Source organism: Lampris incognitus, chromosome 20 (genome assembly GCF_029633865.1).
Source record: "Lampris incognitus isolate fLamInc1 chromosome 20, fLamInc1.hap2, whole genome shotgun sequence".
Lineage (NCBI taxonomy): Eukaryota > Metazoa > Chordata > Actinopteri > Lampriformes > Lampridae > Lampris > Lampris incognitus.
Genome location: NC_079230.1, coordinates 24,845,920 through 24,865,854, shown reverse-complemented (window position 1 = coordinate 24,865,854; position 19,935 = coordinate 24,845,920). Strand labels below are relative to the sequence as shown.

Sequence of the window (19,935 nt, the reverse complement as noted above, 5' to 3'; positions counted from 1 at the left end):
ATGTGTGTGTGAGTGGGCGAGTACGTATGTGTTCCCTACAGTAGGTACAGAATGACACTGGCTTTTATTTGTACAGCCTAAAACCCACTCCATTGTGGATGGCATTTACTCAATAAGCCGTGGCCCTCCTTTTGTCACCATCACGCTTTTTTTCCTCTCACCCTTTTTACAACCTGTATTTTCAGTGCTGGGGTAGTCTACTGTATGAGTCATCCTTCATTCTCTCTCTCTCTCGCTCTCTCGCTCTCTCTCTCTCTGGTAGGCCAGATGAACTTGCAAAGACTGAACATATTCACCTTGGCGGTAACTTAATTTCAACTTTTACTGGACGTCATGTCCTATATTTAGCCCGACGACGATGTTTGACCTATGCTCGCGGTTCGTAAACACGCCAACACACACCTCGCCTCTGCTTGAGAGCGTAAAAGCCTATGACAGAACGGGGGGGGGGATGTGTGCAAAGGGTAATCGCACCAATTCAGAGCCGTTCACATGCACACACACACACACACACACACACACACACACACACACACACACACACACACACACACACAGCTCACATTCTTCCAAGCCGATCTATACAATGCACGGGATCAGTCTTTGTCTATGAGGTAAGGAAAGTTCATGTGTACCACACGTCTGTCACAAATCTGATCCATGTGTCACCGATACATAGCAGGAAACCCCTGCCAGTTTTGGATTACAAGCTTTTCTTTCCGCAATGTCCAACCCCCTCAACGACCAGCAGGCCCCGGCCTAAATTCCTCTAAAGCATGTTGACAGGAAGGTTGTTGAAATGAGAAACGCCGGCCGCTACCTTCCTCCTTTTTTCCCAGAGTGCGTCGCTCTACTTCGATACCAGGTGAGTTCAGTGGGAAATGGGAGATTTCAGGAGCGCCCCGTTTGCCTGTGATAGGTAAGTCGTTGGGGGCTTTGAGTCTGAGCGGATGGCCGCGGAGGACGGAAACGGAAGAGGGCACAGGATACAGGCACCGGCCGAAGTAATGAAGAAAGGGGGATGGTGGGATGGGGAGGGATGGGGAAAGCGTGAAAGCCATCCTCCGGAATGGAAAAGCCCATTACCACAAGCTAAGTATCTATTATGGGAAGAGGGGGGGGGAATCGATTTTAAAGCTGATATCTGTGATTTTTCTCCATTAGTAAATAGTTACTTTATCCATCTGGACCACGGGCTCAGATTACGTAATACTGCAGCGAGCTTGCGTGGAAGGATGGATGACCAGAGAAATACCAAACCTGCGTCCCATACACCGCATGACCAAGAGGAGGGGCTTTTACTTAGAGCAACACTTCACATTTGACAGAACCAACATTACAATGCCCCCCCCCCGAGGTCACAACTGGCCACATCAGTCTAAGTCACGGTCCTGAGGCAGTCAGTCAGTACCCAGTCTGAGTCAAACCCCCCCAACAACAACACATCCCAACATGAACACAACAACTGAACACACAAAAATAAGACACAAATTGAAACAATCCCAACACGGACATTAACAATCCCATGAGCCCCCTGCGCTCCCCCGGCGCAGAACCGCTGACAGTCAGAGCGACTGCCTGCTCCGGTCGCCACAAGACTAACTGGTATCTTTACCATCCATCCATCCATCCATCCATTATCTGACCCGCTTATCAAATCAAATCAAATCAAATCAATTTTATTTGTATAGCCCAGTATCACAAATTACAAATGTGCCTCAGTGGGCTTAACAGCAACACAACATCCTGTCCTTAGACCCTCTCATCGGGAAGGAACAACTCCCTAAAAAACTCCCTAAAAAAAAAAAAACAACAGGGAGAAAAAATAGGAAGAAACCTCAGGGAGCGCAACAGAGGAGGGGTCTCTCTCGGGGTCGGGGGGATGCTGGAGCCTACCCCAGCAATCACTGGGCGGCAGGCCGGGAGACACACCGGACAGGCAACGGCAAACACGTTCCCACTCACACAGGAAACAGGATTGAAACGTGATGCTGAGTGGCCACGACAACCGATATTACAGTACAACAGCGTTCCCATATAGATTGATGTAGCTTGTAACACATGAGACCGTCTGTGTTAGCTCTGGTCCCAGGATCCATTTCCACAAGGGTGGGAACTGCTTACTGCTGAGCTGGCGGCACGCCAGCCACAATGGCTGCTGCACCTTGTTTGTGGTCCCAGAAAATACATGGAGGTCTACTTCTCTGTGCCTCCTACATCCAATGATATCCCAACACTGCTCTACTAGGAAATATTGACGTCTGACAGAATCGCCACACCGCCGTCATACTTCAAACGGACAAAATAACTTATTAATGAAGAAAAACCGCAGATCGCAGGTTTAATATCTCTAAATCGTACCAGCGCCAACTGACTTTTAAGAGACACAGCGATTGGTTATTATTGTGTTCCCTTCAGTATATTAGAGTCATGTTTTCCAATCGGCGGATATCTCATTTGGAAAAGAGACCGTTTGGAAACTCCGGAGGGGATATGAATCATGATCCACGTCCATTTTTCAGCTGAGGTACAACATTATTTGACCAATCCTTCAATATGCCAGCACAACATCGTGTACAATACACCCCACAGAGCAACGTGGGACATCCCTAGTGGCTTTAGGTGTATATAGGTCAAAACTAAAAGGACAACGTGTTTATGAAAACCTGTGAGGAAGCTTTGTTTGTCCTCATAAATCATCCATTTGACTTGTACTGTATGTTTTGTCAACACGACTTGGGTCACACGCCATCGGCAAATAGGCCCTACCATTTGTCTGAATGTTTCTGGCCACGCCAAATGTGTGCTCAGCTGACTTTCAAACACTGCAGTTTCATCATGAACACATTTTGGGCAAGAGCAGGGAATCCGGGCATCCGGGTAGTGCGGCCTACCAACACGGGGATCGCCGGTTCGAATCCCCATGTTACCTCCGGCTTGGTCAGGTGTCCCTACAGACACAATTGGTCATGTCTGCGGGTGGGAAGCCGGATGGGGGTATTTGTCCTGGTCACTGCACTAGTGTCTCCTCTGGTCGGTCAGGGCGCCTGTTCGGGGGGAAGGGGGAACTGGGGGGGGGGGTAGCATGATCCTCCCACGCGCTACGTCCCCCTGGTGAAACTCCTCACTGTCAGGTGAAAAGAAGCAGCTGGCGACTCCACATGTATCGGAGGAGACATGTGCTAGTCTTCAGCCCTCCCCGGATTGGCAGAGGGGGTGGAGCAGTGACCGGGACGGCTCAGAAGAGTGGGGTAATTGGCCGGGTACAATAGGGGAAGAACCCCCCCCCCCCCAAAAAAAAAAAAACAGGTAATCCATTACACATGCTGATAAAAAAAAAAGAAATTGCAAACAATAATTCGGCTAATTCTGGTGTGTGTCGACCCGTGTGAGGTGTTGTGTTGAGTGGTCGTTATGTTAACGGGATAGTAGGTTAGGTTTTAAAGGCCAAAAAGAAGACTTTGTCCAATTGTTCAGCATGCGCATGTAACATCGTCATCTTCTTTCGGCTTGTTCCCTGTTTCTCAGGGGTCGCCACAGCGGATTTTATAGTTTCCATCGGTGGGTACCCTGTGAGGACACAGCACCAATGGTGGTCGTTGTTAACCTGGGTCTCTAGTGACCAAGTATGGTCTTGTCAATCTGCACACTGATTTGACAAAATCTTATGTCTGATGCCCTTCCTGGCTCAACCACTAACCACAAGTAAAGCGCTGGATGCCATCCCAGTATTCCTGGACTTGTGCCCATGCCTGTCGCCAAGCATGGGCATGCACCTGTATCAGGACCTATCTTATTTGGTAATATAGAGAGAATATAAAATGACAATGAAAATAATGATCAAATGAAGACCTGTCTGTACCCAAAAACATCACCTGTATCCCGTCTTAGTGACGACAGACCTGTTGCTTTGACCTCCGTAATAATGAAATGCTTTGAAAATTTAGTTAAGACGCACATGAATCTTAACATTCCTGGCAACCTTGATCCGCTACAGTTTGCTTATCCGTCAAGTAGCTCTGTGGAAGATGGTGTGTCATTGGCTCTGCATACTGTGTTAAAACACTTTGAAGGAAAAAAACTACTATGTCAGAAGGTCGTTTATTGACTATAGCTCTGGATTTATCTCCATTGCACCATCTAAACTGGTGTTAAAGCTGAGGGACCTTGGTCTATATAATTCCATCTGTAAGTGGTTATATGACTCTCTGACTGGCTGAGATGTCTTGAAAAATGGGGAATGTCCCTGGTCAATTTCTATTAGACTACAATAGAGAGCATCCTTGCACGCTAACCACTGCACCACAGTCCTGTCGCCTCACAGCAAGAATCTCCTGGGTTCGAACCCAACCTTGGGGGTCATCCCAGGCCGTCCTCTGGTGGGTTTCCTCTGGGTGCTCCGGTTTCCCCCACCATCAAAAAAAGACATGCATCTTAGGGTTTATACTCCTGTCTGTGCTCTTGACTGAGGCATGGCAAGACAAACTGGAGTTGGTCCCCGGGTTCTGCACGGCGGCTGCCCACTGCTCCTAGCTACATGGCTGGGTTAAATACAGAACATAATCTCCCTACGGGGATCAATAAAGTATCTCAAAATCAAAAAATAAAAATCCTTACTGGAAGCATACTGGTGTAGTTTGGCAGCCTGACTGAGCAGGACCACAAACAGCAGAGAAGGACAGTAAAAAAACAACTTCAGACATCATAGGAACAACACTGCCACGGCTTCAGGACATTTACACCACCCGTTGCAGAAGGAAGGCCCTAAGTATGATGGAGGACACCAGCCATCCAGCACATGGTCTGTTCTCACTCCTTCCCTCAGGACAGCGCTTACAGATCATCAGAGCTCCAACCAGCCGCCTCAAAGGCTGTTTTTACCTCCAGGCCATCAGAATAATGAACAGTAGGCTCCTTGTGGGATTTCTGATTTCTTATTCATTGTTTTTATTAATATTTATACTTTTAAGGGCAGAGAGAGTCAGAGCATATGCATTTCACTGCTTTTGAAGATACATGATGCTTTATATATATATATGATAATAAAGTAAACTTGAACTTAATTTGGGTCCAGCTGAGATTTGGGCAGTGCTTATCCAGACATTTGGTCCAATTTTCAGCTTTTGATGCAGAGAAGAATAGTCGAGTGTTTGCAGCTCTTGGTTTGCATCCTCCTAATTACCTATTTAGGGAAAATAATTGAATTTCAGTTTTCCATTCTCTTCTGCAACTCATCGTCCTCTGCCATGCCGGAGCACACTGGGCATTTTGACGGGGCTCAGAAATGTGTCGAATGAAACGAAGGGAACCGCTGGGAGATAAGAGGGAGAAGGAAAGTCAAGGGGCTGTTTTTCATTTCACACGTTGTAGTCACATCTTGCGGCTGTGCCAGGATGATAGCCGCCACCCTGTCAACAGCCGCTGCAGAAGAAAAACAACTCCAGGTTCACGAGAAGACAATCCGATGCTCCAGTAGTACCCTTTGTTTCACAGGCCGCCGTCTACACACTTATACCTGCAACGACTGACACATAAACATGCATGTATACGCACACGCAAAAACAAGCTTGCACAAATGCATCCGCTGGCACACAAATATACACGGTGACGTGCATGCACACACATGCAAACACGCATACATACACACACATCCACCATCTTCCTACTACCCCATGTTCAGACAAGTTGCTCACCTACTTTTATAGTTCAAGAAGAATACCTCTCAGTGTATGTATACATCTTCTCTATTAATTCAATGTAGAATAGCTGATGGTAGGCCACACAAATCATATTTAAATACACTGTGAATTAAAATACAAATCGAACACAGAAACTAAAGTTTCGGCTATTTCTTTCAAGAAGGAACCGACATCTGAATTTCTCTATAAAAAAAAAAGAAAAGAAAAGAAAAGGAAAACAGTTGCTCAGAGAAACAGATGAGTAAGGTAAGTAAGAGCCATGCTTGTGTCATCTGTTAGTAATTTGTCTATCAGGACACGGAGAAGTATTATCAAATGCTTTTTGCCTGTATGTAAATGTTGGAGCAGAGTTTCGCTTGGGTTTCAGCAAGTCAATTTTAAACATTTCCAACAAAATTTTTCTTAATCTGAATTCACTGCCAGATCTTTCATTTTATAATTTAAAAAAGGTACAAAGAATTTAGCTCATATATTTTGGTCATGTATAGGGTGAGAATTATGGGGAGGTCTGGGGGGCTAAGTACTCCTGAATGACCCCTGAGCCCCCTAAAAAACAATAGGGGGGGGGTTCAAATTGAATTAAACAATATAATGGTGTTCATGTTTGTGATTATTATTTCGGAGATGATTTCTCATGGCCAAAAGAAGGAACCCCCCCTCCCCAATTCTCGGAGGGTACCTATACCCCGATAAATATCTATACGAATGTGCAAATGTACTGTATGAAATAAAGTCTCAGAGTGACAGTAGTGACAGTTGTTAGTAGTGTATACACAGTAGACACAGAGTAAAGTACTCATGTTATTTGGTGATGTGTGCCCTCATGGCCTGGGGGAGGAAACTTCTTCTGAGTCTCTCTGTTGGCCTTGTGGTTGTGGAGGCGTCTGCCTGACCGCAGCGGCTGAAACGGACCATTATTGGGATGGGGATCCATCATGATCTAGCCCTGTAGTCCCGGTGGTACGCTCAGCCGACCGTACCACTCGCTGCGTGGCTTTTTGCAACAATGATATATAATGATAATCTAGCTAATTGAATCGTTAATTAATTAGTTAGGGGCCATGAACACAGATTTGGCCTAATTTCCGCTCTGGCAGAGAACTGTAGCGATTTCACCCCTCATCTACCCCCTTACCATTGTGCAGTGTTGCTTGTTTTAACGTGTTTGAGGCTGATGCTGTTATGCAGCCTACTCCGGGAATGTGGTTATTTCCATATGATTCCCATTCGTTTCGTTAGTCAGCGCCACCGCGCATGCGCGGGACTGGCTGTCGCCTATAAATCCCTTTTAGAAATTAAAGGAACCAACTGTGGCTGTATTCGGAACCGTGCCAGTATAGTTGGTGGTTCCGAAGGTTTGTTTGACTTTTACACTACGGTCACGGAGAATCCTGCTCTCTGATTGGCTGGAGGCTGTGCGTTACACCCGCATAAGGCACCCGCAGTTTGGCTCAAATTTAACCGCTGCGTAACCATAGCAACACGCCGAATCGGTAGCAAACACGGGGAACACTCAAAGTTAGCTTAGCGGCTAACCTTTGCCTCTTATAAACTTATTTAATGCCGAGTCCAAACGTTGAACTGAAAACAAGCGAATTTACAAGCGACAGTTGCGCTGAAAATCCTACAACGCACAGTTTTGTCGTGAATTGTCCTTTAAAAGTTCATAATTGTGTCTTTGGTCACTAAATCGACCGCCGGGGGAATGAAAGAGGTGCCAGGGCAGGCGGGGGGGACTGGTGTTTCCAGAGGCAGCATGTCACATGAGTGCGCATTAGCCGGCTAAACGGAGGCAGGCCCGGTTTAACCAGACTGTCCCACCGCCGGCCAGTCACTTCTCCAGCGACACACCAGCAACAAGCCGTCCAGAGAAGGGAGGAGGGAAGGAAGGAAGGGGAGGAAGGAAGGAAGAGAGGAAGGAGGGCAGTCTCTCTACTACAAGATGACGCGTTCGCCTCTTTATTCCGGGAGCGTCGGTTCATTCTCTTTTATTATTATGATGATTATTTTTCCTACTTTACTTCACGGATTAAGAGCGACTGTTAAATGACAACCGAAGTTATCCGCGATTGGTTGATACCTGGGGCGACGTGCCACGCCTCGGTTTAGCGCAACAGGTAAGATTTAAAAAAAAACTAACACACACACTTGTCATTTCCATCGTTCTGTTTAAAGTGCTGTTTGAGTCAAAGAGGCGATAGGGGGGGGAATTAAACGGGGGGTTTCGGTCGGGCACAGCCTTACCGGACCGTCGTTAATGAGGATATTCATGATGGAAACTTTCCGTTTTTAGCCTCTCGTCAGCCATATGGCGCGCGCTACCCAGACAGGTCGGTGGCTCCTTACACCTGTCCCATGGGAAACAGCGTTAAAGTTCATTACATTTTCTGAATTATAATGCAAAAACATGAGCTACATCGTGTGTTCTGATGCAAGTCACTTTCTATTACGTGACGCGAGCTTACTTGCATACTAACCCATCTTCCGTACACCCCTTTATGGTATTCACTTGCTACCTTTAACTATCTAAAAAAAAATTTTTTTAACATATTCTTCACAGTCGTAGTCTGATATTCTCTAATATCTCCTTGTTTTTTTATTACTATCTATGTTTTTCCCCTCTTGGGGTTATTCAAATATATATATATATATATATATATATATATATATATATATATATATATATATATATATATATCTTATCTACTGGAAAGGGGAAAACTTGATAAACTAGACAGGTGAGATCACTTACTTCTCGGTTTGATATTAAAAGGTACACACGTGGTGTTTTTGCATAGAAGGGAAGCCAAGCTCAAAACAACCATCTCTCTTTAAACCGGTCACAGACAGGCAGACGTCGTTAATAACTGATTGGTTAAAGGTGAGGTTTGTTATTGGATGTTTGGGGGGGGGGTTGGCATGGTGGGTTAAATCAGTTTACCATAGCTAAACAGTGCATGGCCTTGGGTCCTGTTTGTCATTCCAGCTGGACCCAGGGTCGATCAGCCGTTAAGAAGTGTCATGAAGCTTTGAAATATAACCCCTGGCTAGTTCCCTAACCCTATTCCAAGAAACAATTCGAGCGTTTTCCTCATTGCTTATGGTCTGCGTTTGGATACACGACGTCATTGGCGTGGTGTCGTAAGGTGGCTGCAGTATCTTAAATGTGTCATCCACCAAAGCGATGGCAGTTTTCTGAGTACCACCCAGATCCGGGTCAAGCAGGAAAGACGTTTAATTTTCGTGCTAGTGAAATCAGATCGAGCACACCAGGAGCATTTAACATAAAGTGACCTGCATTATTTAATTATATTTCCTTTGCCGTTTGAAATGTTATGGCGCTTCATTGCCTTGTCCTTTGTGGCAAGCTCCACCTGTGTGCCACCTCATTTCACTAAAACATCAGCTAATATTGTATGCAAATACTATTCATCACAGACCTACTAGTTTCCCTTTCAGTTTTGTGCTGATGCCTCTTCATGCTGTGAAATGAGACAAAGGCATTCTACTTTTTTACAATACCCTGTCTGGTTTGAGAGTTTTTGGTATTTTGTAATTGTGTAATTACTCATTTACACAGGAATTAAAGGACTTGAAATTTCCATCAAAATGTTTAAAGTTATATTTGTTTACTGGCTAAAGTGTTATTTCGTTGTTTGTATTAGGATCCGGAGTTTGAAGGCAGAAGCCAGTTAGTTTGCAGTGTGAGTGTATAAGAGTGCTATTGATAAACCTGTGTGCTGTTCGGTAGGAGGGGAGACTTGATTTTATCTGAAAACAGCCCAAGGCCATGTGGAAAGGATGTTTGCACATCGCACATCACAGACACACACAGACACACAACCAAACAACCAACCATACACACACTTATACACACACACACACACACACACACACACACACACACACACACACACACACACACACACACACACACACACAGACACACACAAACACACACAAACACGGTTGGTTAAATGGCATCATTCCTGATCAGAAAAGCTGTTCTAGCACCTCAGATGTTGCTCACTGGACAAACTGACTGATCGTGTTCAGGTGACTGGCCTCCCATGTTTTCACTCTTGCTGGAACAGAGAATAGAGGGTCGTCTGTCTCCTGCAATCGGCAAATCCCAAAGCAGAAAAACTGAGATGCAAGACCGATGTCTCTTGAGTATCAGACACCCTGCTTTGTCCCCTGACGAGGGCAGATTTCATGTACTTTAGTTGCTATGACAAATCACCATAGATACAACCACGACAGGCACCCCGGCCAATTTTACCTGGCTTATTCAAATGGATCCATCACTTACTGGCCTGCCAAGGTCAATTCACGACACACAGTAGTCAAACACTCAGAGTAAAACTTTAAAGAAAAACTCGGGGTATTTTATATTATCAAATGTACCACCATTTCTGATTGGCATTTAGTTAACAGCTACCATGCAGTAATAGCCCATACTGGATAAAGGCTTAGTTATCAAAGCCCGAATACATATTTATATTGTGTTGGTTTGAGCTCTTTTACAGAAAGCGTTTCCATTACCATGTTTGTTAGGCTATCTGAAATGTATATGCATATGTAAATAGAGAGAAAGAGAGTGATTATTAGGAGTGTGATAAGGTAGTGGGTTGGACAGCATGACATTTGTTACCACGCTGATACTGAAACAATATATTGCCATGTTAGGTCCATTTCAAAAGCCTCAAGGTTTGATAAGAGACCTATATGGAGCACCTTACCACAGAGGGCTGTTGTCCTTCACCAGATGAATGCGGAAGGTCCAACCAGGAACTGTTGAAGACCTTTAAATCCCTGCAACGACAGCTTTGTTTTCACTATCGCCCCAGAACCTTTTCTCGTGCCATGAGCATGTATGGGCAGAAGACATGACAATAACATGATGCGAATGAATGCTAAATGAAAGAAAGCCCATACTACAACGTGATGAACATATCTACGGGGCGATATCTTTTAATCTTCTTTTTTTCTAGTTGGCACGAATGTGTTTTACAACTATCGTGAAGGTTTCAGTTTAGCTCGGTGGTACATTGGTCAAACTCGTTCGCAGAATGAGAGTTGGTTTTATTTGCCGAGCAAGATTGTCCATACTGGGATTTTTTTTGGGGGGGGGGGTTTCCCCCTTTTACTCCCCAGTTGTACTTGGCCAACTACCCCACTATTCCAAGGCCTCCCGGTCGCTGCTCCATCCCCCTCTGCGGAACCGGGGAGGGCTGCAGACTACCACATGCCTCCTCCGATACATGTGGAGTCGCCAGCTGTTTCTTTTCACCTGACAGTGAGGAGTTTCACCAGGGGGACGTAGCACATGGGAGGATCACACTATTCTCCTCAGTCCCCCACTCCCCCGAACAGGCGCTCCGACCAACCAGAGGAGGCACTAGTGCAGTGACCAGGACACATACCCACATCCAGCTTCCCACCCAGAGACACAGCCAATTGTGTCTGTAGGGGACACCCGACCAAGCCGGAGGTAACAACGGGGATTCGAACTGGCGATTCCCATGTTGGTAGGCAACAGAATAGACTGCTACGCTACCCGGATGCCCCCCCATATTGGCAATTTGACTCACAAAACACAGCACAACAAAATGACTTGAGTAGTAAATTAAAATTACGTATGGGTACAGAATTTGTTATTTGCACATAGGGTGGAAAACTGATATTGCCATCAGCAATCTCAACCCACTTTACATTAAATAAAGAAAGGCTCAAGAATACTATAAATTGTGAAAAACAGCCAACAATAACAGTTATTACAAAAATAATAATGACAACAAGCTTGACAATAAAGTTATTCACATAATGGCTGCTAGACTGATAAGTGGGGTTCGTCGGGGTAAGTACGAAGGCAACCAGCTTAAATTTTTGCAACAAAATGATTGAAAGCCACCAATACTTTTTTTTTCCAAATACACAGTTTCTGGGATTAGTGATGACAAATATTGGTTTTACACCCTGGTGTCTTTTAAACCCTTTAAAACTGAGCTCTGTTCTCTTGTCACCAGTGGCAGAAAACCAGTGAAAACAACACTGATGTACGAGGGCTTACAGAGGAGCTACTACAGCAACACAGAAAAGGTAACTGAGCATGCAAAACTATGTTTACTGACATTAATGTTTCTAAAAAATTGTGTTCCTGGACATTTCTTGAGCCCCCATTGGATTGTGGGTAGGGTTTTTTAATATATGGCCCAAGCACACTAACAGGTACATAGCACGGTAAGATGTAAAATGTGACAGGTGAAGAAAGAGAGAAACTAAAGAGACTGTTAGGGATGTTAGACCAGTTAGCCCACTTTCTCCATCACCACCGCTCCCTCCCCAGTTTACCCACATGAACCTGATCTCCCTCCAGCACACAAGTAAACACACACGGGCAAACAAAGACGCTGCCTAAAGTTGGTGTCAAAATTTAAAATGATGTCTCTCAAAGCCGTAATAAACCTTACATAAGCTGACCTTTTGAATGGCCTCACGCCGGAGAACCAGCTATGCACCAACAGTGAGCTCTTGTCTGTGTAAAGCTCAGCTCCTTTGTTCAATAGTTTATAACCAGAGGCTCTGTCAGGGAAAACAACACAATTACAGTGCAATTCATATCTCCCCCTTCCAGCACCTTGCTCTCTGAATGCTCTTATTCTCACTTACAGTGGATGAGGCAGTTTCGGTGGTCCGATAGCAAAACCGTGACCCCCCGCAAATGACGAAGCAAGCTGGGTCCCCGTGTTAAAACACAACCTTATCTAAATGGCAATGGTGAATGGATTGCATTCATATAGTGCTTTTCTAGCTACAACAGCCACTCCAAGCACTTTACGATCAATGAATGCCTCACATTCACCCACGCACACACTCGTGGCAATGTCAGCCATGCAGGGTAAACAACCAGCTCATTGGGAGGAGTTAGGGGTTAGGTGTCTTGCTCAAGGACACCTCGACATTTTTGCAAGGAGGAGCCAAAGATCGAACCGGCAACCCTCCACTTACCAGACCCCCTGGTCCACCTCCTGAGCCACTGCATTCATCTACCTACCGTCTACCTACTCACTACCTGTATTTGGGTTTTGTTTGGTTGGCATGTGAAGTGTTGAGACCAGCATCCTGAACTCGCCAGCTGCATAGACATGTTGGTGGATGGATTTCACTTTTCCAAGAGTACGTCAACAACAGATGACATTGGATATGCCAGGCATGGACAGCAGTACCTCAAGGGCTTGTCATGCGAGTTTTGTAATGTTCTTTTTTGTGTAGTACGTGTTATGAGAGGCAGACAATGAGGCTAAATCAACCCTTATGAAAGAATTGTATAGTTGAAGTTTATTTTCAAAGTGTGGTAAGTCTAAAAAGTACACATACTGACTTTGGGGATCTAAAAATGTCAAACTAATTTTTCAAAATTTTTGTTGGATTTTCCCCGTTTTTCTCCCCAATTGCACCCGGCCAATTACCCCACTCTTCCGAGCCATCCCGATCTCTGCTCCACCCCCGCTGCCGAGCCGGGGAGGGCTGCAGCCTTTATCCAGTATGGGCTACCCCACATGCCTCCTCCGATACAGTTCGGAGGAGGCAGTTCCCCTCCCCCCGAACAAGCACCCCAATTGACCAGAGGAAGCGCTAGTGCAGCGACCAGGACACATACCCACATCCGTTTTCCCACCCGCAGATTGTGTCTGTAGGGATGCCCGACTAAGCCGGAGGTAACACGGGGATTCGAACCAGTGATTCTTATGTTGGTAGGCAACAGAATAGACTGCTACACTACCCAGATGCCCTAAACTATTTCTTGAGCCAAAGTTCAATTGAAAATACAAGTATTAGTACTATCTTTTTGAAAAGTATTGAACAAGTCCAAAAGTACAAGCAAAGTTTGGGTATACAACTCAAGTTCAACTTTTGCAAGTACAAAAAAAAAGTTTTTTTTTTTCAGTTGAAGTAGTATACTAAAAGTGCACAGAGATAAACCTCTAAGGGAAGATAGTTGCTATCACTGGTTTCATTGTTTGAAACATTTTGGTAAATTTCCATTTTTTTTCTTTAATTTTCTTTTTTTCTTTTCCTTTCTTTTCTTTTTTGATATGTACTGATAAATATGTTTTCCTGAGTTTGGCTGCCTGAAAAAAAGTACACGGAAAAATGCAAAACTTTATTTGCAAAAATTACAATTTCAAAATGGTATGGGTAAATTTAGAGCAAATGAACAATGGAGGTTTTTCCATTTCATATCTCCAAATATAGTCCACCATCTTCATTAATATTTTCAAACAAAGACTGACGGTATCTATTTTGCGTTTGAAAAGTGCCGCAGTTCGTTTCCGTTGTGTTTTTTCAATCATTTTGTGGTGGAAGGTTGAACCTTATTCAGCCCTCATCCGATCACACAGGAATAAATCTCCTGCTTTGATGCTATTTGATGTCACCATGAAAATAACCAGCCTCGCTCTTCTAAGAAAACTCCAGAACAGGTGAAAACCTTCGAATCAGACACATTGCAGAGGATGTGTAATCTTCAGGGCTTCCTCTTGAAAAAAGATTCTTCACCCACAGCGATTGTTCAAAATTGCCCCGACTTCCGGCACCGTGGGTTACCCCCGATTTCAATTGGATTCACATTTAGGGGACAAGCCAATGCAATCTCACTCTTATTGCACCTCTTTCTTCGAGATGAAACGTTTCAATTTCCCTCTGAAGAAAACTTAGAGAGAGAGAGAGAGAGAGAGAGAGAGAGAGAGAGAGAGAGAGAGAGAGAGAGAGAGAGAGAGAGAGAGAGAGAGAGAGAGAGAGAGAGAGAGAGAGAGGCAGGCACTAGGGCTGAACGATCCCTCCCTCAGTAATCATCTTACAAGCTACCCTGCCACAAAAAAACCAGAGCAATATAATCGAATGGCGCTGGGGACAGATAAAACATCATTATTGCTGATGAACAATGGTCAACATCTGAATGAGTGATAGCCGTTTGACACACAGATTGAACCCTCGATCTCATTATGACTTTGGAAATTCCCCAGGGTGAATACGTGTTTGGTCATTCAGATGCAACTCGGGAGTCCGCTTTTATTGGTGACTGTAAGAGCAGCGGTGGGCATTCTGAGACCCACAGCCTTGTTGTGTAATGAGACCGTGAAATCTTCTGTTGTTCTGGCCCACTTCGATAATCTGTGCTACACCCTGCATCCTACATTTCGTCCTCTCAATTCTCATGCAAACTCCATTTGTAGTTCCACATTAGCATGCTCAGGTGCAGTCATGGGACAATGGCTTCTGCATGGTTCAGTGTTGCGTCCTTACATTCATTTCAGCTGCTCTGCACTGCATAATGCATCAGCTATCCATGGGGGTCGTGCTCTGATTTCAGAAAATACTGCTTTCAGTGAAAAAGAGGCTATATAAGTGATTTTAACTATAACTGCTGTTATGCACAAACACTTATAAGGAACAGCTAACCTGTTATCAACCTCTTAATGCTAGATATCCAGATTAGTGATAGCCCTTTTACAGTCATTTGGCAGTAAAGAGAGCAATATGTAAAAGATGACAAAGTATAGTAACATGAAAATATGTATATTAAAAACAAGATGTTCAGATGTAGTCTAAGACTTACAAATCTTAAAATAAAATTATTTGAATGGATAAGAATGTACACTGCCCTGTAAGTGTGTTATTTCCTGGTATTTCCATTTCTTCGTGTGTATCTATAGGTGTTTACTCTTCAAACACAGCGTGACAATAATGACAGCCACCAATAGACACACTGAAACCGATAACATCGGCTCACCTTGCCGGGCATGTTTGCCTTGTTATTTTCCTTGAGCTCTTGGGAGTGGTCCTTGACTTTTACTGCTAATACTGTTTGGTTATCGGGGCAGTCCTGCAGCTAGCTTACTGTTAGTCAACCCGCAACGCTTGCTCATTGGGGCATCTTCAGCTGAAGGCCTCGCCTGGCAAAGACGGCATGCTGTCATCGCCCCCCCCCCAACAACAGCACAAGCCGCGAGTGGTTTCAGCTGACCAACAGCAGAATAGTTTGCCCAGGGCAGGTACGGTCGTAATCACATTGTCAGCACTCTGTCAACCCAGAGTCAGCTTTTGCCTTGCAAATTTGCAACCCAACCCAATTCGGTTGCAAACCAGCTTTTTCCGACCTCGTCAGCGAGACATTAGATAGCCCATCTGGCTATAAAGTAAAATGCTGTGACAAGGTGCAGGCACTTTGGGAAGAAAGTCACACTTGAAGCAATACCAAAGTGTACAGTTTATATTGAACACAAAAGTTCTTTCAAAAGCCCAGCACAATTCCCTTTTCAGGGCCAGTCCGCTGTGTTTCATTATTCCCTTTGCAGAGTCAACAGTTCAAGAAGAAAAAAATATATATATACACAACAGAGAATCAGCATGGCAGCATATTCAGCCTTTTCTCTATGTCTGCTGAAACACACACAGATGAGCCACACAGAGCTGCTCTGCTATCATCAAATATCCATGATGGGCACAAATACACCAAAATGTACGATGCATTGTCCAAAAAAAAAAAACCATCTACACATTCAGTGAAACAACATTTAGTGGAAAGTAGGGCTGGGCAATAATTAAATATTATAATTTATCGACTTTGACTGGTACCGTACCGGGATGAAGTTCGAATGTTATCATAACATAATACACACTTTTGTCGTCAAAATTGATGATAATGAGAACTTGTGACCAAAATGTTCACACAAAATGGGGTCTGTGATATTTGAGGGATTATTATTTGGAAACTAGTTTTGATTTGATATTATATTTTACATTACCAGACAGTTCAATGTGATGAATATCAGTTGGGTTCTTAAACATGGTGTTTGTGCATAAATAAACAGATATTGTGATAGATATCAATATTGTCTTGATGCATGCTCAATAATCCAGGTAAGGAAATCACACAAAGTTGAATCAGTTCATCTGGACACAACGTTTGGCTGCACGGTGGCGCAGTGGTTAGCGCGGTTGCCTCACAGCAAGAAGGTCCTGGGTTCGAACCCCAGGGTAGTCCAACCTTGGTGGGTCATCCTGGGTCGTCCTCTGTGTGGAGTTTGCGTGTTCTCTCCGCGTCTGTGTGGGTTTCCTCCAGGGGCTCTGGTTTCCTCCCACAGTCCAAAGACATGTAAGTCAGGTGAATTGGCGATACTAAATTGTCCCTAGGAATGAATGGTATGTATGTATGTGTGCGTGTGTGTCAGTCCTGTGATGGCCTGGCGGCCTGTCCAGGGTGTCTCTCCGCCTGCTGCTCAATGACTGCTGGAATAGGCTCCAGCATCCCCGCGACCCTGACAGCAGGATAAGCGGTTAAGACAATGGATGGATGGATACAACATATATTGGGAGAAATGTTTCATCACTCATCTAAGTGACCTCTTCAGTCTCAGCTGACTGCAGGTATCCCCACCCTTATAAACAATACGACCCAACCCAACGACCGGTTTCATATGCACATTGCCGTGACCATTAACTAGATTTACAGTGGCCATGAGTACTGGTCACAGAGGATTGGGGAATAGTTGTAATCACAGAATTGTATGTTGGTGACAGATGTACTCTTACCCCCCCCCCGCCCCATTCAGGGATGGGCGTTCCCTCTTCACATAGATGAAGTACTCTTTATGTACTCGTGACGTACCAAGATTTTGAACTTGAAGTCCCACAGGATCTTAGCGCTGCCATTCTCAACCACCTTTGGCGGTGTCTCCCATTTGGACTTGGGGACTTCCAGACTGTATTTAGTACAGATGTTCCTGTACACTATTCCAGGCACGTGGTTATGCCTTTCAGTGTATGCTTTCCAGCTACCGTTTTACACCCTGCTACTAAGTGCTGGACTGTCTCAGGGGCATCTTTGCACTGCCTACATCTTGGGTCTTGTCTGGTGTGGTAGATCCCTGCCTCAATCGATCTGGTCCTGAGTGCCTGTTCTTGTGCTGCTATGATCAGAGCCTTTGTGCTGTCCTTCAATCCAGCTTTTTTTTAGCCACTGGTAGGATTTCTCAATATCAGCTATGTCTTCTATCTGTCGATGGTACATCCCATGGAGGGGCTTGATCTTCCATGAGACCTCCTCTTCTTCTTCCTCCGCACTGTCTGGCTTCTGCTGCCTGAGGTATTCACTTAGCAGTTCATCCCGGGGGGGGGGGGGGTCTCTTCCTGATGTACTCATGGATAGTGGCCCTGACACTCACTAACCCTCGGCCCCCATCTTTTCGCTTATCGTACAATCTCAGGCTGCTGGACTTTGGGTGGAACCCTTCGTGCTTTGTGAGACATTTCCATGTCCTGATATGGCCTGTGGCCTTTATCTCCTCCTTTGGCCAGCTTATTATTCCAGCTGGGTATCTGATGACTGGTAGGCCATATGTGTTGATGGCTTGGATATTATTCTTCCCATTGAGCCGGCACCTCAGGGCCTGCCTTACTCTCTGAAGGTATTTGGCTGTAGCTGAACTCCTTGCTGCCTCCTTGTGGGTTCCATTTGCCTGTGTAATACCCAGGTACTTGTAAATGTCCTGCATGTCTGTTATCCTGTCATCTGGCAATTCAACCCCTTCAGTGCTCACCACCTTTCCTCTTTTTGCCACCGTACTTGTCCAGTCCAAATGACATCCCGATGTCATCGCTGTAGATCCTGGTGAGGAGATATATATCCATCCCAATGTCATAGTATGAGCTATGATTACTGTGATTACTGTGTTTGCCGTGACATGCACAGTCACTTCATTAAGCATCTGACCCACAGTAGCAAGCGTTTTAATCATGTAGCGGCTTGTAGAGGAAAAATAAGGTCATCAAAATGCCAAAATAGTCTCATCCAAAATGGATTTCAGCATTGATAATTTAAATATTCATGTTGCCCTCAAAGGTGTCTTACAGATTGCATGGATATTTTCACAAATGCAAAGCTAAACAGAGAAATAGTCAAATAAATATATAATGGAATATAATTGATGATATTACATGTGTGGGCACATGGTTTGTAAATTTTGGATTACTTTTGGGTCAGGGTTTATTTTTATGTTACCAGTGAGATCAATCAAGGTTTCAATAGTAAGATCAGTAAAAAAAACAAACTAAAAAAAAAACCTTGCAGTTAGTATTGAACTACAATTCAAAGACAGCTGTACTGCGTTGGGATCTGTGGACTGCATCTGATGAGAAGCTGTTGATGTAACCGGGTCTAAATTGAAAGTGGGTGTTCAAAATACTCTACATTAAGCCGATCAATGTGCAGTTATTATAGCCAGGCCAGGGCACAGTAAACTAAAGGATTTTTTTTTCCAAGGAGAGAAAAAGAGGGCGAGCAAGCACAAAGGACACCAAAAAGGCCATAGAGGAAAACAGTGATTCATCCTTCTTTTGACTCATCTGCGATCTGTCCTCTGTCTGGGTTGACTTTGCCTTTGGTCTGGCCACAGCGCATGTACAATTCTTTCAATGACAACCCCCACCTCCGGCTCTGCTATTGACACTGATGCACGTAGAAACAGAACCAGAACCAGAAACGTGGTCGTAGGGAAATATCTTTGAATTTCGAGTGGACCAAGGTATGCAGAGCAAAAGAAATACTGCTTTTCTTCAAACTATACTTCATGCAAAAAGAGTGCTATGCACGTGATTTGATTGATAGAGCTGTTAAGCCATAGGCTATCAAACTAGCACATATTATAGAACACAGGAGATCTGTTTCAGTTCTGTTTCACTTTGAGTGTGCTTTATAACCCAGTGATTTACTTAAGATTAGAGTCACTGGGCCCACATGCTTCTGTTTTAAGCCTGTCCCCAAACAGATCCCAGCCAGATTACTGTGTTTGCCGTGACATGCACAGTCACTTCATTAAGCATCCGACCCACAGTAGCAAGCGTTTTAATCATGTAGCGACTGGCAAAATTACATTTTAAACAGAAAGAACATCTGTCTCTGTGGCGTGGCAGGAGAAGTTCCCCCATTGTAACTGCAGTTCGGCTTGTTTTAATGAGTTTTCCTGCATGTCTTCTCCTTAAAGAAGGGAAGTGATTGCCCTTTTTTTGTTTTTGTCTCAAGATGTTGTCACTTGAAAAGTCGTGAAACAAGTAAAACTGCATTGGAAACAAGTGAATTGGAAGTATAATCAATGTCCATCACAATTGTACCACCACGGCACCTCTTTTAGTATCTGGGGAATCCGGTGAAACGAACGCAGGGGTTGAAGTA

At 44.5% G+C, this 19,935-nt stretch overlaps 1 protein-coding gene across 1 annotated transcript in view; it reads left to right on the top strand.

Moving 5' to 3' along the window:
• Positions 1-7,556: 7,556 nt before the first annotated feature.
• Positions 7,557-19,935, top strand: part of zgc:194930 (uncharacterized protein LOC557813 homolog) — a 28,229-nt gene continuing 15,850 nt past the window's right edge. The window contains exons 1-2 of the mRNA XM_056300563.1: positions 7,557-7,816; positions 11,729-11,801. Of these exons, the coding sequence (XP_056156538.1) occupies positions 11,757-11,801 (45 nt within the window). The 5' untranslated portion in view covers positions 7,557-7,816; positions 11,729-11,756. The remainder of the gene's footprint in view (positions 7,817-11,728; positions 11,802-19,935) is intronic.